The sequence below is a fragment of the Delphinapterus leucas genome, chromosome 16 (assembly GCF_059928025.1).
Source record: "Delphinapterus leucas isolate spDelLeu-1000000601 "Yukka" chromosome 16, BTC_Dleu_Yukka2, whole genome shotgun sequence".
Classification (NCBI taxonomy): domain Eukaryota; kingdom Metazoa; phylum Chordata; class Mammalia; order Artiodactyla; family Monodontidae; genus Delphinapterus; species Delphinapterus leucas.
In genome coordinates this window covers 13,457,796-13,483,976 of record NC_143144.1, presented here as the reverse complement: position 1 = coordinate 13,483,976, position 26,181 = coordinate 13,457,796, and the positions used below count along the sequence as shown (strand labels likewise).

Sequence of the window (26,181 nt, the reverse complement as noted above, 5' to 3'; positions counted from 1 at the left end):
AGAACTGCGGAGGGACGACTTTCAGGGGAAAGCCGAAGGACGGCTCGTGATTGGCTGAGGGCGGACGCCGGCAAACTCTGCGCGGTGCTCTCCACCTGGAGCCCCGCCCCGCCCCGACCCGCTGCCGCGCCGCAGGGCGCCGCTTCGCAGCGCAGCGTCCGCACTGCCCTGGTGATACCCTGAGTCTCCGAGCCGCGGGTGCTGCGCACGACCGAGTTCACCCGGAGGCCGTGGTGACGGTGCGGCATGGTACCCGCTCCCTGGTTCGGGACAAAAGCCAGAAATAACACATTTATCCTGGTCATCCCGGAGTCATTGCGCCGGCCCACTCCTAAAGCCCCAGGCACTGCGTCCTCCGACTGGCCCAATGGAATAGCACTCGGCTGGGAGTCTCAGTGGTTGGTCCGCTTGCTCATCCTTAAAGATGACAGAGCTGGAGATTTCTCGTACGTCTTTAGTGCTAGGACCCTCTTTTGCTGGGACCAACAGACTCTTAGGGCAGGGACAGACTGACCCAGCACGAAATGCTTTGGCCTTTCTCTGTTGCAGGAAAAAGCTTTCCCTGGGGGATGCCCGTCTTGCCGTTTTCTTGAAGCACAGCTTTGCCTTCCCAGGGCTCTGCCCACTCCCACCTCTCGGGTGAGCTGGAATGCCCTAGTGCCTACAAAGCTAGGTACATTTTCAGAGTTTGAATCTCCCTCGTCTTGGAGGCTTTCTTTTCAATATGATCCCACCAAAGCACCCGAGGCTCAGTTCTTCTACCTCACAAAACTAGGCTCATCTATGCTTCATGCCTTTTCACAGCGGACCTGTTCTCTTCCTCAGCATCCCACAGGTATTCACTCTGCCTACACTACACATTCTGTGCTGTGCTTGGGAGGCTACTGTATAGGGCACACACTTCTCTCATCTGTGAAGAGCTTATAATTTTGTGACACCCTGCAACACTGTTCCCCTCACTTCTTGGAGATTTCAGTGTACAGGTACGTAATCCTTCTAACAACCTCTTGGCTCCATGAATCCCACTCCTATCCTCTTTCTTACCTCAGACTCTCACTCTCCCTGTGATCACACACCCTAGACTTTGTCCCGTTCAAGGAATGGAAACCTGGAAGCATCCCACTATAACCACCACCTGCTTTCTTTACAGGTTATAATGCCCTCTAATGCCTGTTATAATGCCCTCTATAACCTGTTATAATACAGGTTATAATGCCCTCTAATGCCCTGAAATCAAGATTTCGTAACCCTGCCCACACCTCCAACCCACATCGTACTACCTTATTCCCTTATGACTTCTCCCTCCCTAGTAACCTAGCTTAAACTCCATGGTCAATCATTATCAGCAGTGTCTTGCATCCTCAACTCCCTCACCTCCCTGTCGCCTCATCATACCTGTTTGGTAAATTGAGAGCCCTGGATAAAGCCAATTGCCCATCTACTCCATACTACAGCAGTGCATGGCTGGAGGAAAACCCAGAACCATGCTGACTACCCTCACTTTAATAATTCTAACTTTGCCTGGTCTATGCCATTCTTCTAAATGTGTATTTCACACCTCCTCTTCTCTCTTCAATCCTTCTCACCACCTCCCCCTTCCTTGCTTTCTACTTCACTGAGAAAATGGAAGTGGAGACTCCCGCCACCAAAGACTTCCACCACATCCAGCTGTGTCCCTCTCTGCTGCCTGCCTGTTACTGTAGATGAACTACCCCTGTGTCCACCTAAAGGAATTCTGTACTTGAGTGCTGGATCCCATCATCCCTTACTACTCCAGGGCGTCACTCCAGCCCGTCTATTCTCTCCCCAGCATCATCAGTCTTTATTGGACTATTCCCATCACACAGCACGTAGTTATTTCTCTCATCTTCAAAACGAACTCCACTTGACCCCATTTCCTCTGTCTGTTACTGCACCTTTCCCCTGCTCCCCTTTGAGGCAAAATTTCACAAAAGAACTGTCAATATGTTTTCTGGTTCCTCTCCTCCTATTCTTTGATTCACTTTGCTCCCAGAATACCACCTACCACCCTGGCTGCTCCTCCATGGTGGCCTTTGCTGGTTCTCCCACTCCTGCCTGACCTATTAAAGTGACAGCCCACAGGGCTCAGCCTTTGGTCTTCTTCTGTGTCTATACTTATTCCCTTGGTGATTTCATTCTGTCTTTTAGTTTTATATGCCATCTGTATCAGTCACTGATTGACTGTAACTGTGCTACAAATTCATCCTTCATTACCCACTCTGCAAAAATGGAGTTAGGCCCTTTATATTTACTTTGACACTGGTATGATGTTAGGTTTTGTCAATAGAGGGTGACGGAGAGACTTTGCAGGAGGAAGCAGTCTTTCTTCCTGGTTCTGCTGTGCTTCCTGGCTGGGCTTCTGAAGGTGGGTACTTCTCCAGGGCCAGCTCCTCCGGTATGTGGTGGCCAGCAGCCCCCCATTCCCCCATCCCAACTTCCCAGCAGTTCTGTCGTGGCGTGACTCTCCCAAGACACCGCCCCTTTCCCCAGCACCTAAAGAGGGATTTCCAACAAGTTCCAGTGATGCAGCACCACAGGGACTCCCCTGACACTGGTAGGCCATGGCCACACCCCTCCAATGAGGTCTGGATCTCAGCGGTCAGGGGGCAAGTATGGGGCTGGGGGAGGGACCTCTTCCTGGGCCCTCCACCTCCACCCTAGGATAGCGGCTGCTCCTCACATCTGCTGTTCTTATAGGCTTTAGAGTTCTCTTTACTTCTTACTAAGTCCATTACTCATTGCTCTAATTCCCTGTTGTAGTTAATAATTCTTGGGGTTTTTTGCACAGTTAATTCAGTAATTTTATATTCTCCTTTTATCATTTGTTATAAGTTTCTTAAATAAGAGAATTTCATAGGCTATGATATGTCACCAATGACATGTACAAAATAAGTTATAGGAAGAGATTATGTTTACACACACTTCAGCAATAGTGATATGGATGATTTATTCTGGAACACACTACAAGCCTTAAAATTCAGTAATTGGGAAATTAAAGGCTAAAAATATGCAGATTTGTAGCAAAACACACTGCAGAATAAATCAAATATCTCTCAGCAATGGAAAATAATAACCACTATTTAATTGTTAAACAGTAAAAATAGCTAACATTTATTTAGCATGTGAAAGACACCTTAGTAAGCATTTTACATTTCATCTCATGTATTCCTCACAAAACCACTGTCAGTAAGGTATATTTTTATTGTCAATTTATTACTAAGGAAAATGAGGCAAAGAGAGCTTTAGTAGCTGGTGATTTCTTAACAGTGTCAGGATCAAGACTTAAACCAGGTAGTTTGACACCAAGGCTAATACAGGAGAAATGAGAAACTAATATTTCTCAAGAAAATACTGCAAACACACTGAAAACTAAGCATCTGTATTATAACTCTTCCTGTAGTATTAGAAAATAGAATCCAAACTGGATTGGGCAAATGGAGAATGTATTGGTTAATAGAGCTGACAGGCCCAAGAGTATAAATTACTTCAAGAAAAGCTTGATTCAAGGGCACACATAATGGCACATCTCTCCATTTGCGGTTGTTTTCCTTTATCATGGATTCTGTATTTAGGCTTCATTTGGTATCAAGATGGCTCTCAGCAGCAATAAGTCCACATCCACCAGGTTAAATTTCAAAGAGGAAAGGGAAGGAGAGGGTTGAGGAAGAAGGGAAATGAGAAAGAGATACTTCCACAGAAGTCCTAGCCTTTAACTGTTGAATTGTAAAATACCATCCTGTAATAATTCTTAACATAAATTTTGCCTGTTCAAATTACAGTGTGGTTTCTTTTTCCCAATTGGACCCTGATCAATATATCATTTGCCAGCGACTCCCAAATTTGTATCAATGACTCAGACCTCTCTCCTGAACTCCAGCCACCTCCCTGACAATCCAGCTGGATGTCAAATAGACATCTCAAACGTAACAGGCCCTAATGGAACTAATGATCTTCTCTCTAACCGGCTGCCCAGCTTTATCTCAGGTGATGACAGTTCTGTCCATAAACATGATTAGGCCAAACGCCGTGAACACATCCTGGCCTCCTCTCTTTTTCTATCCTCCATATCCAACCTGTCAGGAAATTCCTGTTGATCCTACCTTTAAAATGTAACCAGTATCCAACCACGTATCACCATCTCCAATACTCCTGCTCTGGCCTGAGCCCCATCTTACCACACATGGGTTACTGCACGACCTTAGTCCTCCTCCAACCACCCTTACCCTTGCACAGTCACTTCACAATGCAGCAGCCAGAGTGATCCTGTAAAAACGTAAGGCATCAATCGCAATTTAAACTGGTATAAACACCTTGGAAGATGGTTTGGCATATCTATTATTACTAAGCATACACCTACTCTACAAGCCAGCGACAGAAATATATACTGAAAGACATGTACAAGAATGTTCATAGCATTGTCCAAACTTGGAAAACCCCAAAAGTCCATCAATAGAAGCAGGAACAAACTACAGTATGTTCATACAATGGAATAATACGTAACGATGAAAATAAGCTGCCTTGAGCAACAACACAGATGATATTTAGCAAAAGAAGCAAGACACAAGAGAATATGTTGTATGACTCCATTTATATAAAATTTGAAACTAGGCAATAGAAGTCAAGATAATTTACTTTTGTAGAGGAGGGGATGTATGACTAGGTTGGGCCCTGGGAACAGCTTCTCGAATGCCAGTGACGTTCTCTTTCCTCATCTGGTGCTAACTGATGGGTATGTTTACTTTGTAAATATTTATTGGGCTGTACACTTGTGCTATGTGTGCTTTCTGAGTGTATATTATATTTACTTTTCAAGTTTATAAAACAAGTAAGATCATGTCATTCATCTGCTCAAAGCCCTTCAACAGCATCCATTTCACTTCAGGAAAAAGTCAAAATCCTTACAATAACCTCCCAGCTCTGCAGACTTCGGTCCCATCTTCTCAGACCTCATTTCCTATTACACTCTCCTTTGCTCACTGGACTTCAGTGCCACTGGCGTCCTTGCTCTTCCTTGAAGATGCAGGCATGTTCCTGCCTTTGAGTCTCTGCACTGGTTTCTCTTCCTTCAGATATTCATGTAGCCAGTTCCTTCACCTCCTTTAAGCTTTTGCTCAACTGTCCCCTCTCTCTGAAGCCTTTTCTGACTTCCTACCCTCACCCCCAGTGCTCTTATCCTGACCTAATTTTTATAGCATGTATCACCTTGAAACATACAAACATGTAATTAACTATCTCTCTCTGCTAAAGGCAGGGAATTTTGTATGTTTTATTCACTGGTACAAGTGGCTAGAACAGTGCCTGGCATATATAATACCTGTTTGTTGAATAATAAATGGATTTAAATGAAAATGTGGTGGCATCTTCTGACATGATCCCAATGACCCCCACCCGCTGGTATTCACACCTTTGAATTCACCCTGGAGTTTGAAGCCAGACCTACTGACTCGCTTCTAATGAATGGAATCTAACAAAAGTGATGGGATGTCACTTCCATGGTTAAGTTATAAATGACTGTGACTTCCTTCCTGTGGGTATACTCTCTCCTGCCATCTCACATTGCACACTTTCATGAAGCAGGCTGAGGACAGCCTCCAAGTGTTCCTCTCAGTGAGGGACTGAGGCCCTCAGGCTAAGAGACTGCACAGACCTTGAATCCTGCCAACAACCATGGTGAGTGAGCCTTGAAGCTTATCTTTCCCCAGTCGACCTTTGAGATAACAGCCAAGACTGTGGTCTGTCAGAGACCCTAGGCCAGAGGCACCCATCTAAGCTGTGCCCAGATCCTGACCCACAGAAACTGTGAGATAAAAGTGTTGCTGTAAGCCACTAAGTTTGGGGGTAATTTGTTACACAGCAATAAACAACTAATACAGGAAAACAAAACATGAACCTGTTATACAGATAGAAAGCAGAAGTCAGAGAAAAAACATGAATGCTTATAAGTACCTACAATTTGACAGGCACTTCCAGATTCTTTTAATATGTTATCTAAAAAATGGATATACAGTAAGTGACATGTTAGAGTTCTCCAGAGAAACAGAACAAATAGGGGTGTGTGATTATGTAGAGAGAGAGAGAGAGATCTATTTTAAGAGACTGGCACACATGATTGTGGGAATGGCAAGTCTGAAATGTGCAGCGTAAGCCACCAGTCTGACACCTAGGGAAGAATTAATGTTGCAGCCTGAGTCTCTAGAGACAGAATTCCCTCTCTTAAGGCCTTCAACTGATTGGATGAGGCCCACCCACATTATGGAACGTAATCTGGTTAACAAAGTCTACTTATTTAAATGTTCATCTCATTTCAAAAAACAAAACAAAACAAAAAAACCCTGCAGAGCAACATCAGAACTGGTGTTTGATGAATTATATGGGTACTGTGACCTACTCAAGTTGACACATAAAATTGACTATCACAAATGGCAAAGCTATCAGATTTCAGGTAAGGGAAAGAACAGCATGGGCTAAAGCTGTCAGGCCAGTTTTCAGAAGATTCATCAAAAATGGGTTAACAGGGACTTCCCTGGAGGCGCAGTAGTTAAGAATCCACCTGCCAATGCAAGGGACACGGGTGTGAGCCCTGGTCCGGGAAGATCCCACATGCCACAGAGCAACTAAGCCTGTGCGCCACAACTGCTGAGCCTGCGCTCTAGAGCCTGCGTGCCACAACTACTGAAGTCCGCATACCTAGAGCCCCTGCTCTGCAACAAGAGAAGCCACCACAATGAGAAGCCCAAGCACTGCAACGAAGAGTAGCCCCCAGTCGCCGCAACTAGGGAAAGCCCCCACGCAGCAACGAAGACCCAACGCAGCCAAAAATAAAAAATAATTAATTAATTAATTTAAAAAAATGGGTTAACATAGGGACTTCCCTGGCGGTCCAGTGGTTAAGACTCTGCACTCACAATGCAGGGTGCATGGGTTCGATCCCTGGTCAGGGAACCAAGATCCCACATGTCGCAGCCCCCCCCTCAAAAAAAAATGGTTAACATGGTTGAAGAAGATAAGGAAGAGGTTTACATATGAGAAAAAGACACATGAGCAAAGACTGCAAGCATTTAGGGTAAAGAGAATTAATATTTTTGTCTATCAAGTACTTATTTCTTTGCATTATGAAATAGTGCAATGCCCCTGGCCACCAGTATAAGAAAATGCAATGTAAAAAATACATATATGATACAAAGAATGAAACACTGGCATACACATTACCCAACTTAAGGAAAATAATATAGCCAATAACCTTAAAGCTCCCTATGTGCCCTCCTCAATGAGATCCTGGAAAAAGCAACCCTTATTAATAATTTTATCATTATGAATATCATATTCATTATAGTTTTATTGCTATGTACACTTCCATAAATTATGTATTGTTAAATATTTTTAGACTGCTACATAGTATTCTATTATATGAATATAATATTATAAATTTATTCACTCTTCTGTCTACTATATGTTTGGGTTGCTACTAGCTTTGGGTTTTGCTCTTATAAACAATGTCTCTTGGTACCTATGTGAAATTGCCAGATCAGAGGAGCTCACGTGATACTGCCAAACGATTCTCAAAGTAAGTCTACCCCAACGATGAGCTAATACCACACGCACATTAGAATGACTAAATTTTTTAAAAAATCTACAAGACCAAATGGTGGTGAGGCCGCGGAGCAACAGGAATGCTCATTCATTGCTGGTGGAAATGCAAAATGGTGCAGCCCCTTCGCAAGGTAGTTCGGCTATTTCTTACAAAGCTAAATATACTCTTACCACACAATATGGCAGTCATGCTCCTAGGTATTTGGCCAACTTACCTGAAATTTATCTCCATGCAAAAACGTATTCATAATAACCCAAAAGTGAAGCAACCAAGATGTCCTTCAACAGGTGAATGTATAAGTATGATACATCCAGACATTGCAATATTATTCATTGTTGAAAGGGAATCACACAACAATATGAATGAATTTTAAATGCCTTTTGCTAAGTGAAAGCAGTCAGCCCCCAAAATATGACATTGCAGAAAAGGCAAAACTCTAAGGATGGAGAACAGATCAGTAGTTGCCTTATTATTGTCAGTAACCCTTATTTCAACAAAAGGACAGTGGGGTCAAAAGAACACAGGAGTCATTTTGAAAGGACTCCCAGTGACCAAAGATGGGACCATTTAAGCATAGAATAGACTGTAATTGATTGAAAACCTTTAAATATGTAAAAGTCCAAGAATTCAAATAATACACAGGAGATAGATGGAGAGGTAGCAGAAGAAAAACAGAACTTCATTGGTCAGCATTGGAGATAGCTAGAAAATCAACCCTTTACTCTGAAATTAATGATGGAGAATTTTCCTTTAAATAACTCCAACCATAAATACAGAAATGATCTAATTAGAAAAATACATTTTTGACCCTCATGAAACAATTGTTTCATGCAATAATTATTAATGATGATATAAGGATTAGAAGAAAGTTGATGGGGAACTTTACAAAACCACCAAGCTGTCATCACCTAAAACCAGTGATCAATCTTAGGGTCACTATAAGTGTGAGTGTCAAAGATTATACGAGTGTCTACTCATATGATGATGACGACGTATACGGCACCACCTATCAAGTATTTGGGCCCTCAAAAGCTGAACCTGAATCTAGTCAAGCCTTCAGTTCTAACTTCCCGCTTATAGGAAATACAAGGGATTTGAGGACAATTTCAAATGCCACCACCAGGAAGCAATCAGCCAAATCAACAATCAAGCAATATATTACAGGGCAATGGACCTGTTTTCTTCAAGTCAATGGCATAAAAAAGAGGGGTGGGAGACAGCATTCAATTTTAAAAAGACTTGAGAGACCTAACCACCAAATGCATACTGTGGACTGTGTTTGAATCCCGATTTGAACACACCAACTATAAAAAGATATTTTTGAGACCATCAGGAATTCTGAGTGTAGACTGGACATTAAATAACATTAAAGAATTACTAAAGTTGTTGGGTTTGATAACAGCACTGTGGTGTTATACAAGAAAATGTCTATTTTTTAGGATCCATACTGGAGTATGTAGGAGTAACATGACATGGTATCAGAGATTTGCTTTAAAAGTTGACAAGAAAACATAAAAGAAAAAAAAATAAAAGAAGTGTATCAAAATGTTGACATTTGTTGATCCAAGTGAAGGGCATCATCCAATCCCCCCTACTTTTGTATATATATTTTTAAACTTCTATAATAAAAAGCGTTTTAAATGGCCTCTCTCCTTTGGCCTCACATTATCCAGCAGCCACATACTTTTTCTTTCTTCCCTCATAAAGAGATGCTTCTTAAAAGTGTTGTCAATTTTCAGTCTCCATTTTCTCACTTTACCTTACTTTTCAATGCACTACAATTTTGATTTCACACCCACAGCTCTAAATTACCTTCAGTAAATTCCCCAGTGATTTCTGTGTCATCACATTGCAAAGTTTCAATTTTTATTTCATTAGATGTCCAAGGACCATTGAAGAGTTACACATTTTGCTCAAAAGTGACTTCCTTGGGCTTCCTGTATATATATATATCTCCTACTGATTCTGATTCTCTGGAGAACCTTATCCTCTTTTTACTATATTGAATACCTTCTGTGCTTACTGGCTGCTTCCACCACAAGAATGCAAGCTCTGTTCAGATTAGGACTTTGTCTCATTTGCTCACTTTGTGCCTAAACCATAGAACAGGATCTGGCACATAGTTGACGCTCAGTAAATAATTACAAAAGCGACAGAACATTTTATTAATATTTTAAAATACTTTTGACAGGTCAGTTTTTAAATTCTAAATCTTGAATCCATGTGAAACTTTTTGTTACATGCTGAAGAGCTAGCCTTACCGAGATAGGTAGCAGTACTTTTTAAAGCCACTAGTATTTGGTATCCCAGGAGCTAGGAAACCCATCCCAAGAAACTCCACCATATTTCATCACATTTATGGTACCTAGACATTTGGGTGAATTGCTCTTTCTCAAAATCCTCTAAATCTGCGAATGTTCTTGGCGCTCCAGAAAATCATCTTTCTGACTGCAAGGTAAGGCTGGAATTCAGTAAGACACTATCAGGCTAGTTTTCCTTTGAGGGCTTTGTAGGCACTGGCTTCATAAATAGACCTTGTTCCTTAAAAATGACACCATACCCAGGACTTCCCTGGCAGTCCAGGGAACTGGACTGTTTTAATGTTTCAGGAGTCTACTAAATTGTTTTGGATTATAAATAGAAAAGTTTCCTCATAAATCCAGTGAATTATTTTGCTAGGCTGCTGTAACAAAATACCAAAGGCTGAGTGGCTTAGACGACAGAAATGTATTTTCTCACCGTTCTGAAGGCTAGAAGTCCAAGATCAAGGTGTCAGTAGGTTTGGTTTCTAAAGAGGCCTCTCTCCCTTGGCTTGCAGATGGCAACCTTCTTGCTGTGTCCTCATGTGGACTTTCCCGTGTGTGTGTGGTTGTGTGTGCTCCTAATGTCTCTTTGTGTGTCCAAATTTCCTCTTCATATAAAGACATCAGTCAGATTCATTAAGGCCACCCTAAAGACCTCATTTTAACTTAATCATATCTTTAAAGATCTTATGTCCAAATACTGTCATGTTTGGGGTACTGGGTGTTGGGACTTCAATATATGAATTTTGGGGGAACACAATTCATCCCATAACATACAGGAAATAGAAAATTAAAACAACATAAAATATTCCTATGAACAGCAATAATAAAATTTTTCTCATCAATTCATTTGAACCAATGTAATATATTCTTGTTCCTCTGGGTCTTGGGTTACTAGCCTGCTCTCCTGAGGCCATCTACTTTTGGGCTGAAGAGTCTTGGAAATCCTGAGTCCACTGGTAAAGTCTGAAAGTTGTCCAAGTGATGTTATCTCAGAAGCTGTAACCAGGAGTCTATTCTTTGAAGTATCCATCATTGAAGTACTTTGGACAGTACTATACCATGAGGCTCCATGACTGTCCTTTGCTGAAGACAGAAACTCTGACCTGTTGAGCTTATAGCAGAGTGCTCAGGCAAGCCTCAGAATGAAAAACTACCTGCAGATGACAGACACTTGGTGGCTGTGGTTAATTTATATCTGTAGCAAATAATAACAGAATGAGAATACACTTCTCTGTTGAAGAATTGTACGTAACTACTTCATAAGAATTTTATTCCTAAGGTTATAAACATATTATCAACAGAGAGGGCACTGACAAATCTCCAGAGATATCCATAAAGTATAAAATTTCTGAAATATTTATATTAATAACACTTTACCTTTACAAATTTAACCTAGGGCAGACTGAGGAGTATCTCTTCTGATTTGTTAACTCTTCGCATGCAACTTTTACAATAGTAACTCATCAAACCAGCCTAGTTGTTACTAGCATCTCTCCTAAGTTGAAGGAACAAATCTTTGCGATTTTTATTTGAAAAAAACCTCAGACAGTTCTAGGTGTTAAAGCTATCCTGCCCACACAAAGATCATTGTCCTTACCTATCCTCAAGCAGAAAGAGACCTGATATCTTGTCCTTTATCCCTCACTTCAGAGGAAAAGGGCTCTGATTGAGCCAACGAGGGAAAGCTCCTTGTTCTGTGCTAAGAAAGATCACAAGACAAGGAAGGATCAGATGGATTCCCTTGAACCTCTCTTGGAGCCATCTACATGATTTTTCATGGCCACTTAAGTTGTCAAAAGAGCAATTGCTGAGTCCACACATTTGATCACAAAATTCCAAATGAAGCTCTGACACTCAGCTCCAACTCTTTAACCTTGCTCTCCAGGCAGACTGAACCAGTGAAATGGTGATTGGGGGGCATAGTGTAGGACATCTGAGAGCTTCCTGGGGGTCTCATTTGAACTGCATTCTTGAGTTATCAACTTTTCAGAGAATATGATGGAAACTACTGACACTCCCAAGGAACATGCAGTTCGTGTATGAACAAGATTATAAAAATCTAGGGTTGCTGGTTAGGAAGTATGCTGAATTAACAATGTCAGTTTCCTCATACCTGCTTATGAAACCCTGAATATATTCCAAAGGGGAGATGGTGGGAGCTCCAGAACCCACTGACCTCCAAACCCAACATCATTGCATAGAACTGAAATTCCAGAGGAGTGTCAAGTGACCAGATGAGGCAAACCATTTTTTATGCACGATTCTGGTGCTCAAGCTGAAAAAAGAATTCTTATTTACACAACTTATGACAATATTCACTATATCAGTGCCAGTACAACAAGATTCACTGATGGCATCTTCAAGATGACACCAACACATGTCACTCAATTATTTACTGTGCACAGTCTAGTACTGGGTTATACTATGCCACTGATTTATGCACTGACAATGAAAGGATGAGAAGACACAGATAAACATGTATGAGAAAGTACCTGAATTTGCATGGGAAAGAAACCTCAACATTAACCCTTCATCATGCATGATGAATTTCAAGATTGCAAATATCAGTAAGATTCAATTACCCCTACCAAGTGCATAAGTAAAAGGATGCTTGTTACACAATCACTGTGGTAAAAAACGTCTTCTTTGGATCTAACGCTAGGGTATATGACAATGTACAGTAACACCTGTACATCCCTGTTGTTTGAACTTCCATTTGCCTATGGAAGTTATAAATGAAACTTTTGAGTACACTGTGGAGACTGCAAAAGAAAATTTAGATACCTAATGGATTACGTACAGAGAGTGTATGTTCATGGAAGGCATGGCAGAAGCAGAAAACCAGAAACTGCAAGATTTCCACCAGAAGCTTGGAATGTGTATACATCAGTACTAACTGGTGATCAGAGGACAAACAACACAGTGAAAGGCTGGCATAACACATTTCCAAAGCTGATGGTAGTGCATCATCCTTCAATTTGGATATTTACTGAAGTGTTAAAGGATGAATAGCAAAGCAATGAATAAGTTATCACCCAGTTCTTGGTGGTCACATTCAAAGAGGGCCACCAATTTTACAACGATACTAACAAAATCAAATTCATATAAAAATTGTTAGCAGATATAACGAACATGAAACCAATAATCAGGTCAATATATACTCAGGAGCAGTTGGTCATCGACTGAAGAGTAACCCTGCCAAACTTCACGACGAGGAAGAATAAATGTGAAATCCAAAATCCATCATGAATTACAACAAAAATTACATAAATTTTTAATGAAGTTAAATGTTTGCATTATTTAATGGATCAGGGACCAAATGTCTCAATGGATGTTTTGGACAGGACCAAATGTCCTGAAAGGGTTCCAGGACCCACATCAGATACCAAAATTCGTGGATGCTGAAATCCCTTATATAAAATGGTGTATTACTTGCATATAATTTATGCATACCTTCTCATGTACTTTAAACCAACTCTAGATTAAATACTACCCAATACAATGCAAATAATATGTAAATAGTTGTAAACACAACTCTAGATTAAATAATACCCAATACAATGCAAATAATATGTAAATAGTTGTAAACACAATGTAAATGGTATGTAAACAGTGCTGGCATGCAGTAAATTCAAGTTTTGCTTTTAGGAACTTTCCAGAATTTATTTTTCAAATATTTTCAATTCGTGGTTGGTTGAATGCATAGATGTAGAACCCTCGGGTATGGAGGGCCAGCTGTATCTTACAATTTTATTTATCAGTCATAGTCGAAAAGCTGAAAATAAATTAGGTTAGATCATTATCTCCTGTATCATACAGAGGAAAGGTGGACAGTGAAACAAAAACAACATTCTGCTGGCATGGAACAAGTGAGAGACAGCTGGTGAATAACTAATCCCAAGTCTGTAAAAGCTCCTACAAATCTGTTGCAAGGAAATTATGCTACTCATAGAAAAGCTAACACTACACTCTACCCAATGGTCTAAGTACTTTACATTTACTAACTTACCTAATCTCCACTAGAACCCTGTGGGGTAGGTAATATCATTATCATCATTTTGCAAATAAGGAACTGTAGAACAGATAAGGGATTTGGCCCAGGTCACACAGCTAATATGCAGAAGAACTGGGATTTGAGTCTAGTAACTCTGGTTCCAGAGTCCATGCTCTTAACTGCTACATCAGAGGTTAGAAAACTTTGGCCCACAGGCCAAACGTGGCCAACAACCTGTTTTCCAATGGGCCATGAGCTAAGAATGGTTTTCACAGGTTGTAAAAAAAAAGTGACAGAAAGCACATGTGGCCTACAAGGTTAAAATATTTACTATATGGCCTTTTACAGAAAACGTCTGCCAACTTCTACACCATACCATGGTTGCTAATACTAGGAAGTAAAGACAACGATATATAGCATGTTACTATACAAATAATTCCTAATTCCATCTAAACTGGGCTGGTACACTCAAACCTACTTAGGGTCCCCATTTAAACGTTTCAGGATATTGAAAGAGGGGGTTGTTTTCTCAAGCATTACTGTTCACAGCTGCTTTCTTAAATTCAGGCTTATGCTAGAGGTAAAAATTGTGAACTTAGCCTCTATTTTGTATGTAAATAATTGTTATTAGAGAAACATGTGGCTGGCAAAAATACTGTTGGCTTCTTTACTGAACAGACCATTCAGTAACAATGGCCATACCCATTAATATACACTAGGACATAGTAGAGAAGATGTGTGTACAGTTGACCTTTGAACAACACAGGTTTGAGCTGTGTGGGTCTACTTATATGTGGATTTTTTTCAATAGTAAATACTACAGGACTATATGATATATGGTTGGTTGAATCTGTGAATGTGGAACCATGATACAGAGGCCAACTATAATTTATACTATTATTTTCAACTGCACGGAGGTTCAGTGTCCCTAACCCCTGCGTTATTCAAGGGTTAACTGTAGCATGATACTTTAAATGTGTCACATATAATCTCACATAAAATATATATTGTGTTTGGACTTCCCTGGTGACACAGTGGTTAAGAATCCATCTTCCAACGCAGGGGACACGGGTTCAAGCCCTGGTCTGGGAAGATCCCACATGCCACGAAGCAACTGAACCCATGCACCACAACTACTGAGCCTGCACTCTAGAGCCTGTGAGCCACAACTACAGAGCCCATGTGCCACAACTACTGAAGCCCACGCGCCTACAGTCCGTGCTCCACAACAAGAGAAGCCACCACAATGAGAAGCCCACGCGCACACCGCAACAAAGAGTAGCCCCTGCTCTCCACACCTAGAGAAAAGCCCACACGCAGCAATGAAGACCCAACGCAGCCAAAAATAAACTAATTAATTAAAAAAAATATATATATAGTGTTAAAATATAAAAGACTGCAGTGACATTTACAATGATAATTATGTCATAATGGCCATTAAATTAAGGATCTTGATGTTTTAGTTTGATTCTATTGGGTTCCAGTGAAAATTTTAAACACGGAAAATATTATACAATACACTCACATATAAAAGTCTCCCACAGTTCAAGGACTTTTCACACATACATAACGCTGTATACATGATTCATTCAAAATATTTGTGATATTTTACAAAAACACATGTACTACAGTGGCTACATACATATAAATATTTTATTATATTTAGCAAAAGTTTTGTTACCAAAACAAACATTTTTCTAAAACAAAAATTTCTGTTTTCTAAATTGTTTCCCTCAGTAAAAATTCTCTGAAATATAATAAAGTATGTTTTACTGAAAACTTTCAGAAAGCCAAACGTTTATAAAGTTTTACTGTACTCTGATTTACCTGAGGTTCAGTGAAATATCACACCTTTTAGTAAAGCCTTTCTACATTTGTTGTAACCAATAGATTTCTTGACTCTGATTTTTCCCATTACAGTGAGTTTGATTCATGGATGAGCCTTCTAAGCATTCAGGATTTTGACAGGAGTCTCCACTCTTGTGTGAGTTCACCAAGATACAGTGCATACAGACCTCTCAATGGAAGGCAACTACATTCCTACCCCGCAGAGAACACAGAACACAAAGGACTGCCACGGAGCCCATTATGTCTCAGACCTAGAAGTGAATGACGTCATTACGCTCACATCCCATTGGCCAGTTCTCATTCACATTGTCCCACGTGGATGCAAGAGAAACTCAGAAATACAGACTAGCAATGTGCTCAGTAGCAAAATGAAATGTATATTGATAAAAACACTGCCAGGGTTTCTTCCGTGTGAGTTCTCTGATATAAACTGAAGGCTAACTTCTGGCAGAAGGACTTCTCACATTCATTACATGCATAGAGTTTCTTCCCCAGATATAGTTTCTGTCATACCAAAGGCTCTGAATTGTGGGAGGAGTGTTTTGTATAAATGTCTTTACATTGTTTCTCTTCTGTGTGTATTCCCTGATGTGTGGCAAGAGTGGGTCTGTGGCTGAAGGTCTTCCCACACTCATTACAATTATAGGGTTTCTCCCCTGAGTGAATTCTCTTATGTTTAACGAGGGATGAACTATTATAGAAAGATTTTCCACATTCGTTACAATCATAGGGCTTCTCTCCTGTGTGTGTTCTCTGATGTACATTGAGGGAGGCCTTCTGGCAAAACATTCTCCCACGTTCGTTACATTCAAAAGGTCTCTCCCCTGTATGAATTCTGATGTTGAATGAGTTGTGACTTTTGGCAGAAAGCTTTCCTGCATTTGTTACATTCAAAGGGTTTCTATGAAGCCTCTGATGTTTACTGAGGGTTGACTTCTCAGAAAAGGTTTTCCTACATTCAACACATTCGTAAGGTTTCTCCCCTGTATGAGTTCTCTGGTGTTTAAGGGGAACTGACTTCCCACAGAAGGTCTTCCTACATTCACTGCATTCATATATTTTCTTCCCGTGTGAAGTCTTTGATGTTTATTGAGGGTTGACTTCATATAATACATCTTCCCACATTCACTACATTCGTAGAGCTTCTCCCCTGAGCCTATTCTCTGATGTATAGTAAGTTTTGACTTTATACTGAAGAATTTCTCAAACTCATAACATTTACAAGGTTCTTCTCCTGTGTGAGACCTCTGATGCACAGTCAAGTCTGACCTTTGGAGAAAGATTTTCCACACTAACTACATTTATAAGGCCTCTCCCCTGTGTGTGTTCTTTGATGTTGACGATGGAGAGCTGACTTCTGATAGAAGGTTTTCTCACACTTAGTACATTCATAGGGTCTCTCTCCTGTATGAATTCTTTGATATACAGTGAGGGCTGGCTTTTCTCCTGTGTGCGTTTTCTGGTGTACTGTGAGGTTTGACTTCTGGAAGAAGGCTTTTCCACATACGTTACGCTCGTGGTATTTCTCACCCATGTGAAGTCTATGACGTTTCTTCCAGAGGACTGACTTATCACAGGTTTCCCCACATTCATTAAGTTTATAGTGATTCTTCCTTGAGTAAATTACCTGATGTAACATGAGGTTTGACTCATCCTTGACCGTTTTCTCACATTCACCATAATCACAGAGTTTCTCTCTTGTGTGAGTTCATTCTTGAGTAATGAAGAGGGCATTACCGTGGAACGCTTTAATGTGTTCATTATATTCAAATAGTTACTCCACACTGTGACTCTCCTGTTGCTGAATAAAATCCTCATTATGATAGCAAGTGCTCTCATTTTTATTAAAATCATTAAGTTTCTCTCCAATATGAGTTTTCTCATGATTAATTTCAGGAATCAATTGCTCACACCCATTGGTATCATCAGATTTCTTTCCTGAGTAGTTTCTATTATTATTGGTTAACTCTGATGTATTTTCTAAACTGATTCCATCTAGGTTATATTTACTGGGCATTCTTCTGGAAGGAATACAGTCTATGCAAAAATTAAATGGTTTTCTTAATACATTCTCTTTCACAGTAACTACTTTTTTGTTATTGATAAATGCAGCCTGCCATAAATGTCTGTCTTGGTTTTCTTTGCTCTTTATCATGCCATCAACTTTCAATTCATCTAAAAATAAGAAAAATTAAACATACATTATGAATTAAACTACTTATTAAATTGGGCTAATACACAAATACTATTTATCTGACTCTTTGGTTTCAGAATCATTCTTTTGAGATAAAAGTTCCAAATAAATTTTTCCATTTCCTCCACTTTTCCGAGGAGCTGAGGGGACGGGGTGACAGTGAACCAAGTAATCAAAGCTACTGGGGTAGAAAAGGGGAGAGTAAAGTTGTCAATGAATGTACATATATTTATGTGGCCCTTCACGAACATACCTTCCAAAATGGATAGAAGGGGTGAAAGAAACATCAGGAATAGAGAACTAAAGGTTCAATAAGAATGGATGAATTACAAAGAGTGGAATTCACAGTAAAATATGCCCAATCAAGAGAATTACGCAGTAAATGTGACAGGGAGCACAAGTAGACAAGGATGTTGTTCTAAGAAATTACCAGAGGAATGAAGTATTTAGAGGAGGTAGATTAGAGTCCATGTGCCAATTTTGTTAACCCCACTGTCAACATACACCCAGAACTCCATCACTTTATACACTCTGTCCCCCTAAACCTAGTCAATGGCATTATCTCTTTTCCTGACTGGTCTCCTTGCTTCTACTCTTGCCACCCGTGTACATCATTTTCTCACAGGGCAGTCAGGTTCCTGTGTCTGTTTCCTGCTAATAAGTAAATTCCCTGAGAGCAAGGGACTTATTTCACCCACTGCTGTATCTCTTTCATTTACAGTATGATTGGCATGGACCAAGTGCTCAAGCAGTATTGGTTAAGTTAATTAATTAATTAACTCCTGAAAACAAAAGGAGTCCTTGATAGAAGGGAATGTGGGCAACTGAGAATGCTTAGAGGAAAGGGGACTAACTAAGATAAAATATTTATTATGAGATAGGAATGAAATTCAAGGTACAGCTAATAGGGATTAAACTCCTAAAAAGCCAAGCGAAAAAGAAAACATTTATGTGTGAGACTATATCTGGTGGTGAATTTAGGTATCTGAGGCATGTAGGCTAAATATCCTTAGTCAATTCCAAACAGATGGAGCCTCTAAATAGACTTGTTCAAAATGCTCCAAAGATGCTTATATCTAAAACAACCACCTGGGATCTAATTTCCCCTGGATTACTCACCTGGGTAACAATGGCTTGCAAATTCTTCCTCTAATATCCATGGTGCTTCTTGCTCTAACTTGAAGATCTCCTCCGGTTTGGTAATGCAATGCCCTGATAGTGGAAAGTGATACAGGACATAGAGAACACTGCCTGGCTTCAGGAACTCAGAAGAAAAACCAAGGACCAGCTTCAGGAACTGCACAATGAAGGAGCCCACTGGAATCTTTCAATGGGGAGGTGAAAACACAAACAATATTCCTAGTGTCCAAACCTAAATATCATTAAACTCTACAAAAGATCCATATGCTTTGGTAACAAAGAAAAGATAGGTCTGATGTTATTACTTAGAGAAGCTCTGCTTATCCAATGAGATGAGGATTCTGTAGTTCTCCAGCGTCACATCCCTGCACAAAGTCCTCTGATCAGGGTCCAGCTGACCCCACTCCTCCTGGGTGAAGTTCACAGTCACATCCTCAAATGAAATTGATCCCTGTTAGAGCATATATCTGATCAATCTGAAATATTCACAACTGTATGACAGAGAAAAGATATTTAGGAACTAATTCCTCACCATGTTCACTGTTGAGTTTATTAGAAAAAGTTTATATGTTTACCATATTCCCTGTTTTGTGTATATGTGGTGGGACAAAGAGAAACATAGTGAAAATACCCAATTAATCTATTAATTCATGCATAATGTTGTCAGGAAGAAATTTTCCTCCACCCTTCTGGGTTCTTCTGGCTGCTCTAAGAATTAAATTGACATGAGAGTTTTACCTCTTCATTTCCAATTTGGATACCACAGAGATATAAAAAAAAATCGTAAGAGAGGCTTTGACACAGTTATATGCCAACAAATTGGACAACCTAGAAGAAATGGACAAATTTCTAGAAACACAGAGCCTGCCAAGACTGAGTCAAGAGGAAACAGACAATTTGAACAGAACAACCACTAGAAGTGAAATTGAATCTGTAATTTTAAAACTCCCTTCAGGAATTCCCTGGCAGACCAGTGGTTAGGACTCAGTGCTTCCACTGTAGGGGGCACGGGTTTGACCCCTGGTCAGGGGATCACAGGGGAATTCTACCAGATACATATCTCAAACTATTCCAAAAAACTGAAGAGGACGGAACACTCCCAAATTTATTCTATGAGGCCACCATTACCTTGATACCAAAACCAGACAAAGACACTACAAAGAAAGAACATTACAAGCCAATATCTTTGATGAATACAGATGCAAAAATCCTCAACAAAATATTAGCAAACCGAATCCAACGATATGTAAAGAGGATCATACAACATGACCAAGTTGGATTTATTCCAGGGTCACAAGAATAGTTCCACATTTGCAAATCAATCAATGTGCTACACCACATGGATAAAAGGAAGGATGATATTCTCTAGGTCAAGCTTGTTTTCTGTATCTGTGAGTCTGTTTCAGTTTTGCATATGCATTCATTTGTATTATTTTTTAGATTCTGCATAAAAGCGACGTCCTACAGTACTTGTCTTTCTCTGCCTGACTTATTTCACTAAGCAAATATTCTCTAGGTCCATCCACATTGCTGCAAATGGCAGAATTTCATTCTTTTTTATGACTGAGTAACACACAGCTTCTTAATCCAATCATCTGTTGGTGGGCTTGTGGGTTGCCTCCATGTCTTGGCTATTATATATAAAGTTGCTATAAACATTGAGGTGCATGTACCTTTTTTTTTTTTTAAAGATTTTTTTTGATGTGGACCATTTTTAAAGTCCTTATTGAATTTGTTACAACATTGCTTCTGTTTCTCATGCTTTGGTTTTTTTCGCCACGAGGCATGTGGGACAGCTCCCCGACCAGGGATCGAACCCATTGGAAGGCGAAATCTTAACCACTGGACCACCAGGGAAGCCCTGGATGTACCTTTTTGAATTAGTGTTTCCATTTTTCTCTGAGTATACACCCAGGCGTGGAATTCCTTGGATAGTATGGCAATTCTATTTTTAGGTTTTTGAAGAACTTCTATACTGTTTTCCATAGTGGCTGCACCAATTTACATTTCTACCAAGGGGAGAGGGAAAGGAGGAGGGGTATGGGATTAACATATACAAATTACTATGTATAAAATAGATAAGTAACAAGGATATACTGTATAGCACAGGAAATTATAGCCATTATCTTGTAATAATCTATAATGGAGTATAATCTGCAAAAATACTGAATCACTATGCTATATAACTGAAACTAATATAATATTGTAAATTAACTATACTTCCATAAAAAAAATAAACTGACATGAGAGAGATTAACAAAAGAAAATCAAACAAAAGTTTAATAAAATGTATACAGCGGAGAGACCCAGGAAAGCTAAGTAACTTGCGAAAATGGCCAAAACCCTCACTTTAAATACCATCTTGAGCAAAAGATAAAAAAGGATGTTGGTGGTAGTGATTTGGGACTTCAAAGGGGAGGAAGGCAATTTACATGGAAATGGAAAAGCAAAAGTTTGGTGAACAAAGGTTTACTGGGCCTGCAGAGACAATGGGACACAGAATAGACTCTGATCTCTAGGCCCTGTAGAGCAGAGGTCCCCAAACCCCGGGCCTTGGACCCGCACAGCAGGAGGTGAGTGGTGGGCAAGGAAGCAAAGCTTTATCTGCCTCTCCCCATCACTCACATTACCACCTGAACCATCCCTGAACACCGTCCCCGTCCCATGGAAAAACTGTCTTCCACAAAACTGGTCCCTGGTGCCAAAAAGGCTGGGGACCGCTGCTGTAGAGTTTCCCCAACCACATGTAGCCTTCATTCTTTGCAGCTTCTCTGGTGACAGCTCTACTCCAGGAAAAGGCCCTATATCTAAATTCTTTAGGTAAAAAGAAAGACTTCCTGAGTCTTCCGTTTCTTAAAAATAATCAGCCTAATGTATATACAGTGGAATATTACTCAGCCATAGAATGGAAAGAAATTGAGTTGTTGGTCATGAGGTGGATGGACCTAGAGTCTGTCATACAGAGTGAAGTAAGTCAGAAAGAGAAAAATAAATATCTTACGTTAACATATATATATGGAATCTAAAAAAAAAAAAAAACCGTACTGATGAACCTAGTGGCAGGGCAAGAATAAAGATGCAGACGTAGAGAATGGACTTGAGGGCACGGGGAGTGGGAAGGGTAAGCTAGGAAGAAGTGAGAGAGTGGCATGGACATATACACACCATGGACATATACACACTACCAGATGTAAAATAGATAGCTAGTGGGAAGCAGCCGCATAGCACGGGGAGATCAGCTCAGTGTTTTGTGACCACCTAGAGGGGTGGCATAGGGAGGGTGGGAGGGAGACACAAGAGGGAGGAGATATGTGGATATATGTATACAAAGTCTATTCACTTTGTTATACAGCAGAAACTAACACAACATTGTAAAGCAATTATACTCCAATGAAGACGTAAAAAACTAATAATAATAATCAGCCTAAATTAATCCTCATGCCAAAGAGACACATTTTGGTGTGGCAAATTTTGCTCCCTTACAGTGTATATACATACATAGATGTCTACACAAGCATAAAATACATTATATGTATGAAAGTGTCCTAGTTTCTGTGGATATATAAAGTACACAAAACAGTTTCTACCCTCAGAAAGCTTAGAAACCGGTATGGATGCAAACTGGATTAACAAATAGCATAAAATCAGGAGAGAACTGAGTTTGGGGCTTCAGTGATATAAAATGCCCTGGTCTAGGGACTTCCCTGGCGGTCCAGTGGTTAAGACTCCACGCTTTCACTTTAGCGGTCATGGGTTCGATCCCTGGTTGGGGAATTAAGATCCTGCATGCCGCACGGCATGGCCAAAAAGTAAATAAATTTTTAAAAATGCCCTGGTCTGTTCAGGGAATAGATGATGTGTAATCTTGGGATTATTCCTTTACACAAGAGTTCTCCTAAGTCTCTGATAACCTACACTGCCAGGAAAAACTTTGAAGCATCTATAAATTTGAGTTAATAGATAGGTATGTATGAATGTTTATGTCTATACAGATAGTCCAACTTTGCATGGTTCTAATAGGCACAAATTTCGGTCACCACAATTTAGTTAAATAACACCTGCCCAACAACACGGGTCAGATTTTTAGTTACTAGGATAACTGTAATTGCACAGAGTAGAAACTTCACTGCTTGTTTTTCAGTCCACAAATCACTACGAAATAACAGACACACATCATGACCAATGATCAATCATGTCGGTTTTTCCAAAGTCTGCCAGTGACTGGTTGCTGTGCATTCACCACACACAGCAAAGCATGTAGTTGTGTTGCCTCCTTGTCTCTCAGCAATAAGACATTTGCAAAAACAGTTAACTGCAACAGGGAACTGGCCAACAAAGATGAAGGAGCAATAAAGAAATGAAAAGGGGTTTTTTAGAAATGAAATTCAAATTGAATATAAATGGTGTTTTAGAAGAAATAGCTGTGGGACTGCTGACATTGCTGCCACTGGAGACATTCTAGACCTGCAGCTAGAGGAACTCAGGGAAGGGGAACTCGGTACTAAATATTAGCTGTATTATTTTTCAACTTCCATATATATTTATAACTGACAATTTCCAGCCTACCAATTTGCCCTACAAATTTTAGACTTGCCAGTCTCCACAATCACGTGAGCCAATTCCTTAAAATGGATGAATATATACATGTATGAATATATATGGGTATGTGTACATGTGTTATATGCATATATGTGTACACACACACACACACACACACACACAAACACACACTATTGGTTCTGTTTCTCTGGAAAACCCTGACTGATACAGGGTTTAAGGAATATTTTTCTTCATCTTGGTTTTCTTTCCATTCCATCTCCTCCCTCTCTCCCAACAGCCACCAGAAGCCAAAAGAGATGGGGAACAGAGTCTTCTCTAGAACCTTAGGCAGGAGAGCGGCCCTGACAACAGCTTGATTTCAGACTTCTGGCATCCAGAACTGCGAGGCAATAAATTTCTGTTGTTCTAGGCCGCCAAATTTGCAGTAACTTGTTACAGCAGCCATAGGAAACTAATATACTAACTCTTTGCAAAAACCCTATAGGAAATCAACAGTTTGCTTTGAAAATACGTCTGGCCAGTGATAGGTATTACTTACTTAACGAGGCACAAAATTCAGCTTTTGAATTTCAGATTTGGAGTGGCTGTCTCATCCTCGAATATAGTTAAAAATCCAAATGGTATGAAATTAGTCAAGAACAATAGTAAGGTAAGAATTATAATGGACCGAGGAGGAATGCGTGGGGATAAGCTTTGCTAAAAGGCAACAGGAAGACCATACCAAGAAGCAGACAGAAGAAATCATCAACTTACATCAACTGAGTCATGCTTTGGCTCTCTGCCTCCTGTGCCCAGTAAGAACAGTCAGAGAAGAGAAACAGAGGTAGCATTCACTTCACGCTTGTTAAGTGAGGTTGTCAACTACCACACTTTCATTAAGACACAGAAATTTTTTTCAGACTTCAGGCCAGAAAGTCTTTATGTTCCATGAAGAGTTACTTTTGTTTATTCTTAGAGTCAAAGCAAAGCATTTTCCTTTTGTACAAAGTATCAGAGATAAATCCGCACATAATTATTATTGTAAAAATGAGAGTTATACAATATGTGTAATATATATACTAACAAAGCAACTATGATTATCTCCATATAATTAAATGTTGACTTTTCCTTGTTTTAGATCTGTTAACTCTATATATTCCTTAATAATTTTTATCACTTTAATCTTGAATCATTTTTGCAATGGAAGACAATGTGAGAAATGAATAAACAAACAACTCACCGGGGACTTGTTCTTCTTCTGTTCCTTTTGGGAAAGTACAGAGAAGGCTGTATGTACAGCTATAGGAAAAGAAAACAGGAGTGAGTCATGTGAGACCTGGCTGCTAGGAATCTTTGAGCTTCCTAAGAACTTCTGCCTACCAGCTGGTTAAATACCCCTCTGTGTGAAAAAGTTTCTCTGGCCTCTGAGGAGTCAGCAAGAACTATGTGGAGGGAGAATTCACATGTGCAACTCTGACAGCAAGTTATAGAGCTTGGCTGAGCAATTTAACCCTGGGTTTACTTCCTAATGATTTATTAATTTCATTTTTCCTTTAGAACCAATTCAGGACTAATTGAACAAATAATATTACATCAGAAGACAAACCATTATTTTCATCATCAATGTTGTAGGAAAAGTACTCAAGATATGTTTGCTTATATCCTACTGAGTTGCCTACCCTCTGAGTCAGAGAAATCACCCTGCAGAAAGGGATGGGGGAGTTCCTTCAGGAAAAGGTCTATTTAAAAACTTGTTTGTTTCTAACTGAGTTGTAATAAAACCTGGTGGGTGACTTACCCGTTATAACATGGACAGCCTTTTTCTACTCCTGGCTCCACCACTAACAAACTGGGTGTATATGGGCAGGTTACTTGCACACTCACAGTCAAGGTTTCTCAGCTTTGAAATGAAGCAGACACAGATGACCCTATTCTATGATGTCAGGGTAGATGCAGCAGCCAGCATCACTCTAGAGGGCACACATCATGACGGACGTCATAGGAGAGCAGCTCAGAATTTGGAGAAAGTGAGTGGAGGCTGAAGGCATGGTATGCTTATTAAAAGCTGGGCCTAGTGATCTCTCTCTGCAGACCATGCCCACGTGAACCCTCCAAAGAATGAACACTTCCTTGCCCACCACTCTCAGGGCCCCACTCACCTATCTTTCCTGAAACTTGGTCCAGACCTTTCACCATCATGGTGAGGTCTTCTGGATGTAGTGATATTAGCAAAGCATTGCTCATTCTGAGCAGGATAAAGACTGCTACCTGCAAAGGAACAGGAACCTAGGCTTAAAGGACAAAATCATCTTATTTAGAAGTTTCATTCCGGGCTCCAAATGTTACAGAACTTACTTGTCTAAACTCCAAGGCCACTGAGGATGCTGAAGACTGGACAGTGTAGCAGTCCAAGCAACACATTATGTAGTCTGCCCCAAGGGTTCTGAGATGGCAAGAAATCCCAGAATACCTGACCACAAGGTGAGATTCACTCCACACACTTTGGGATTGTTTCCCTGTGCCCCGCGGGAAGTGCTGTGAGGAATAC

General features: G+C 40.2%; 2 protein-coding genes and 1 pseudogene across 8 annotated transcripts in view; all 3 read right to left on the bottom strand.

Moving 5' to 3' along the window:
- Window positions 1-112: 112 nt before the first annotated feature.
- Window positions 113-17,294, bottom strand: LOC149747220 (uncharacterized; annotated as a pseudogene).
- LOC111163999 (zinc finger protein 510-like) lies at window positions 16,936-26,091 on the bottom strand. Its single transcript, XM_022553271.3, has 6 exons — window positions 25,989-26,091; window positions 25,793-25,901; window positions 24,874-24,932; window positions 19,400-19,545; window positions 19,074-19,166; window positions 16,936-17,935 (listed from the first exon to the last, which is right to left on the bottom strand). The coding sequence occupies exons 1-6, from the start codon at window positions 26,052-26,054 to the stop codon at window positions 17,932-17,934; spliced, it is 477 nt and encodes a 158-aa protein (XP_022408979.1). The 5' UTR covers window positions 26,055-26,091; the 3' UTR covers window positions 16,936-17,931.
- ZNF248 (zinc finger protein 248) overlaps window positions 26,054-26,181 on the bottom strand; it is a 32,666-nt gene continuing 32,538 nt past the window's right edge. For all 7 annotated transcript variants that reach the window (XM_022553250.3, XM_089897479.1, XM_022553252.3 and 4 more), the window contains one exon: window positions 26,054-26,168. The gene's annotated coding sequence lies outside the window, so the exon portion shown is untranslated. The remainder of the gene's footprint in view (window positions 26,169-26,181) is intronic.

What these genes read in the sequence shown, in the direction of transcription:
- LOC111163999 (XM_022553271.3), bottom strand. Translation starts at nt 26,054, where the DNA reads ATGTGTTGCTTGGACTGCTACACTGTCCAGTCTTCAGCATCCTCAGTG. An exon ending in TGGCCTTGGAGTTTAGACAA is followed by an intron (nt 25,902 to 25,988) that starts GTAAGTTCTGTA and finishes GTTCCTTTGCAG; the next exon opens with GTAGCAGTCTTTATCCTGCT. An exon ending in AGAAGAAGAACAAGTCCCCG is followed by an intron (nt 19,546 to 24,873) that starts GTGAGTTGTTTG and finishes ATGCTCTAACAG; the next exon opens with GGATCAATTTCATTTGAGGA.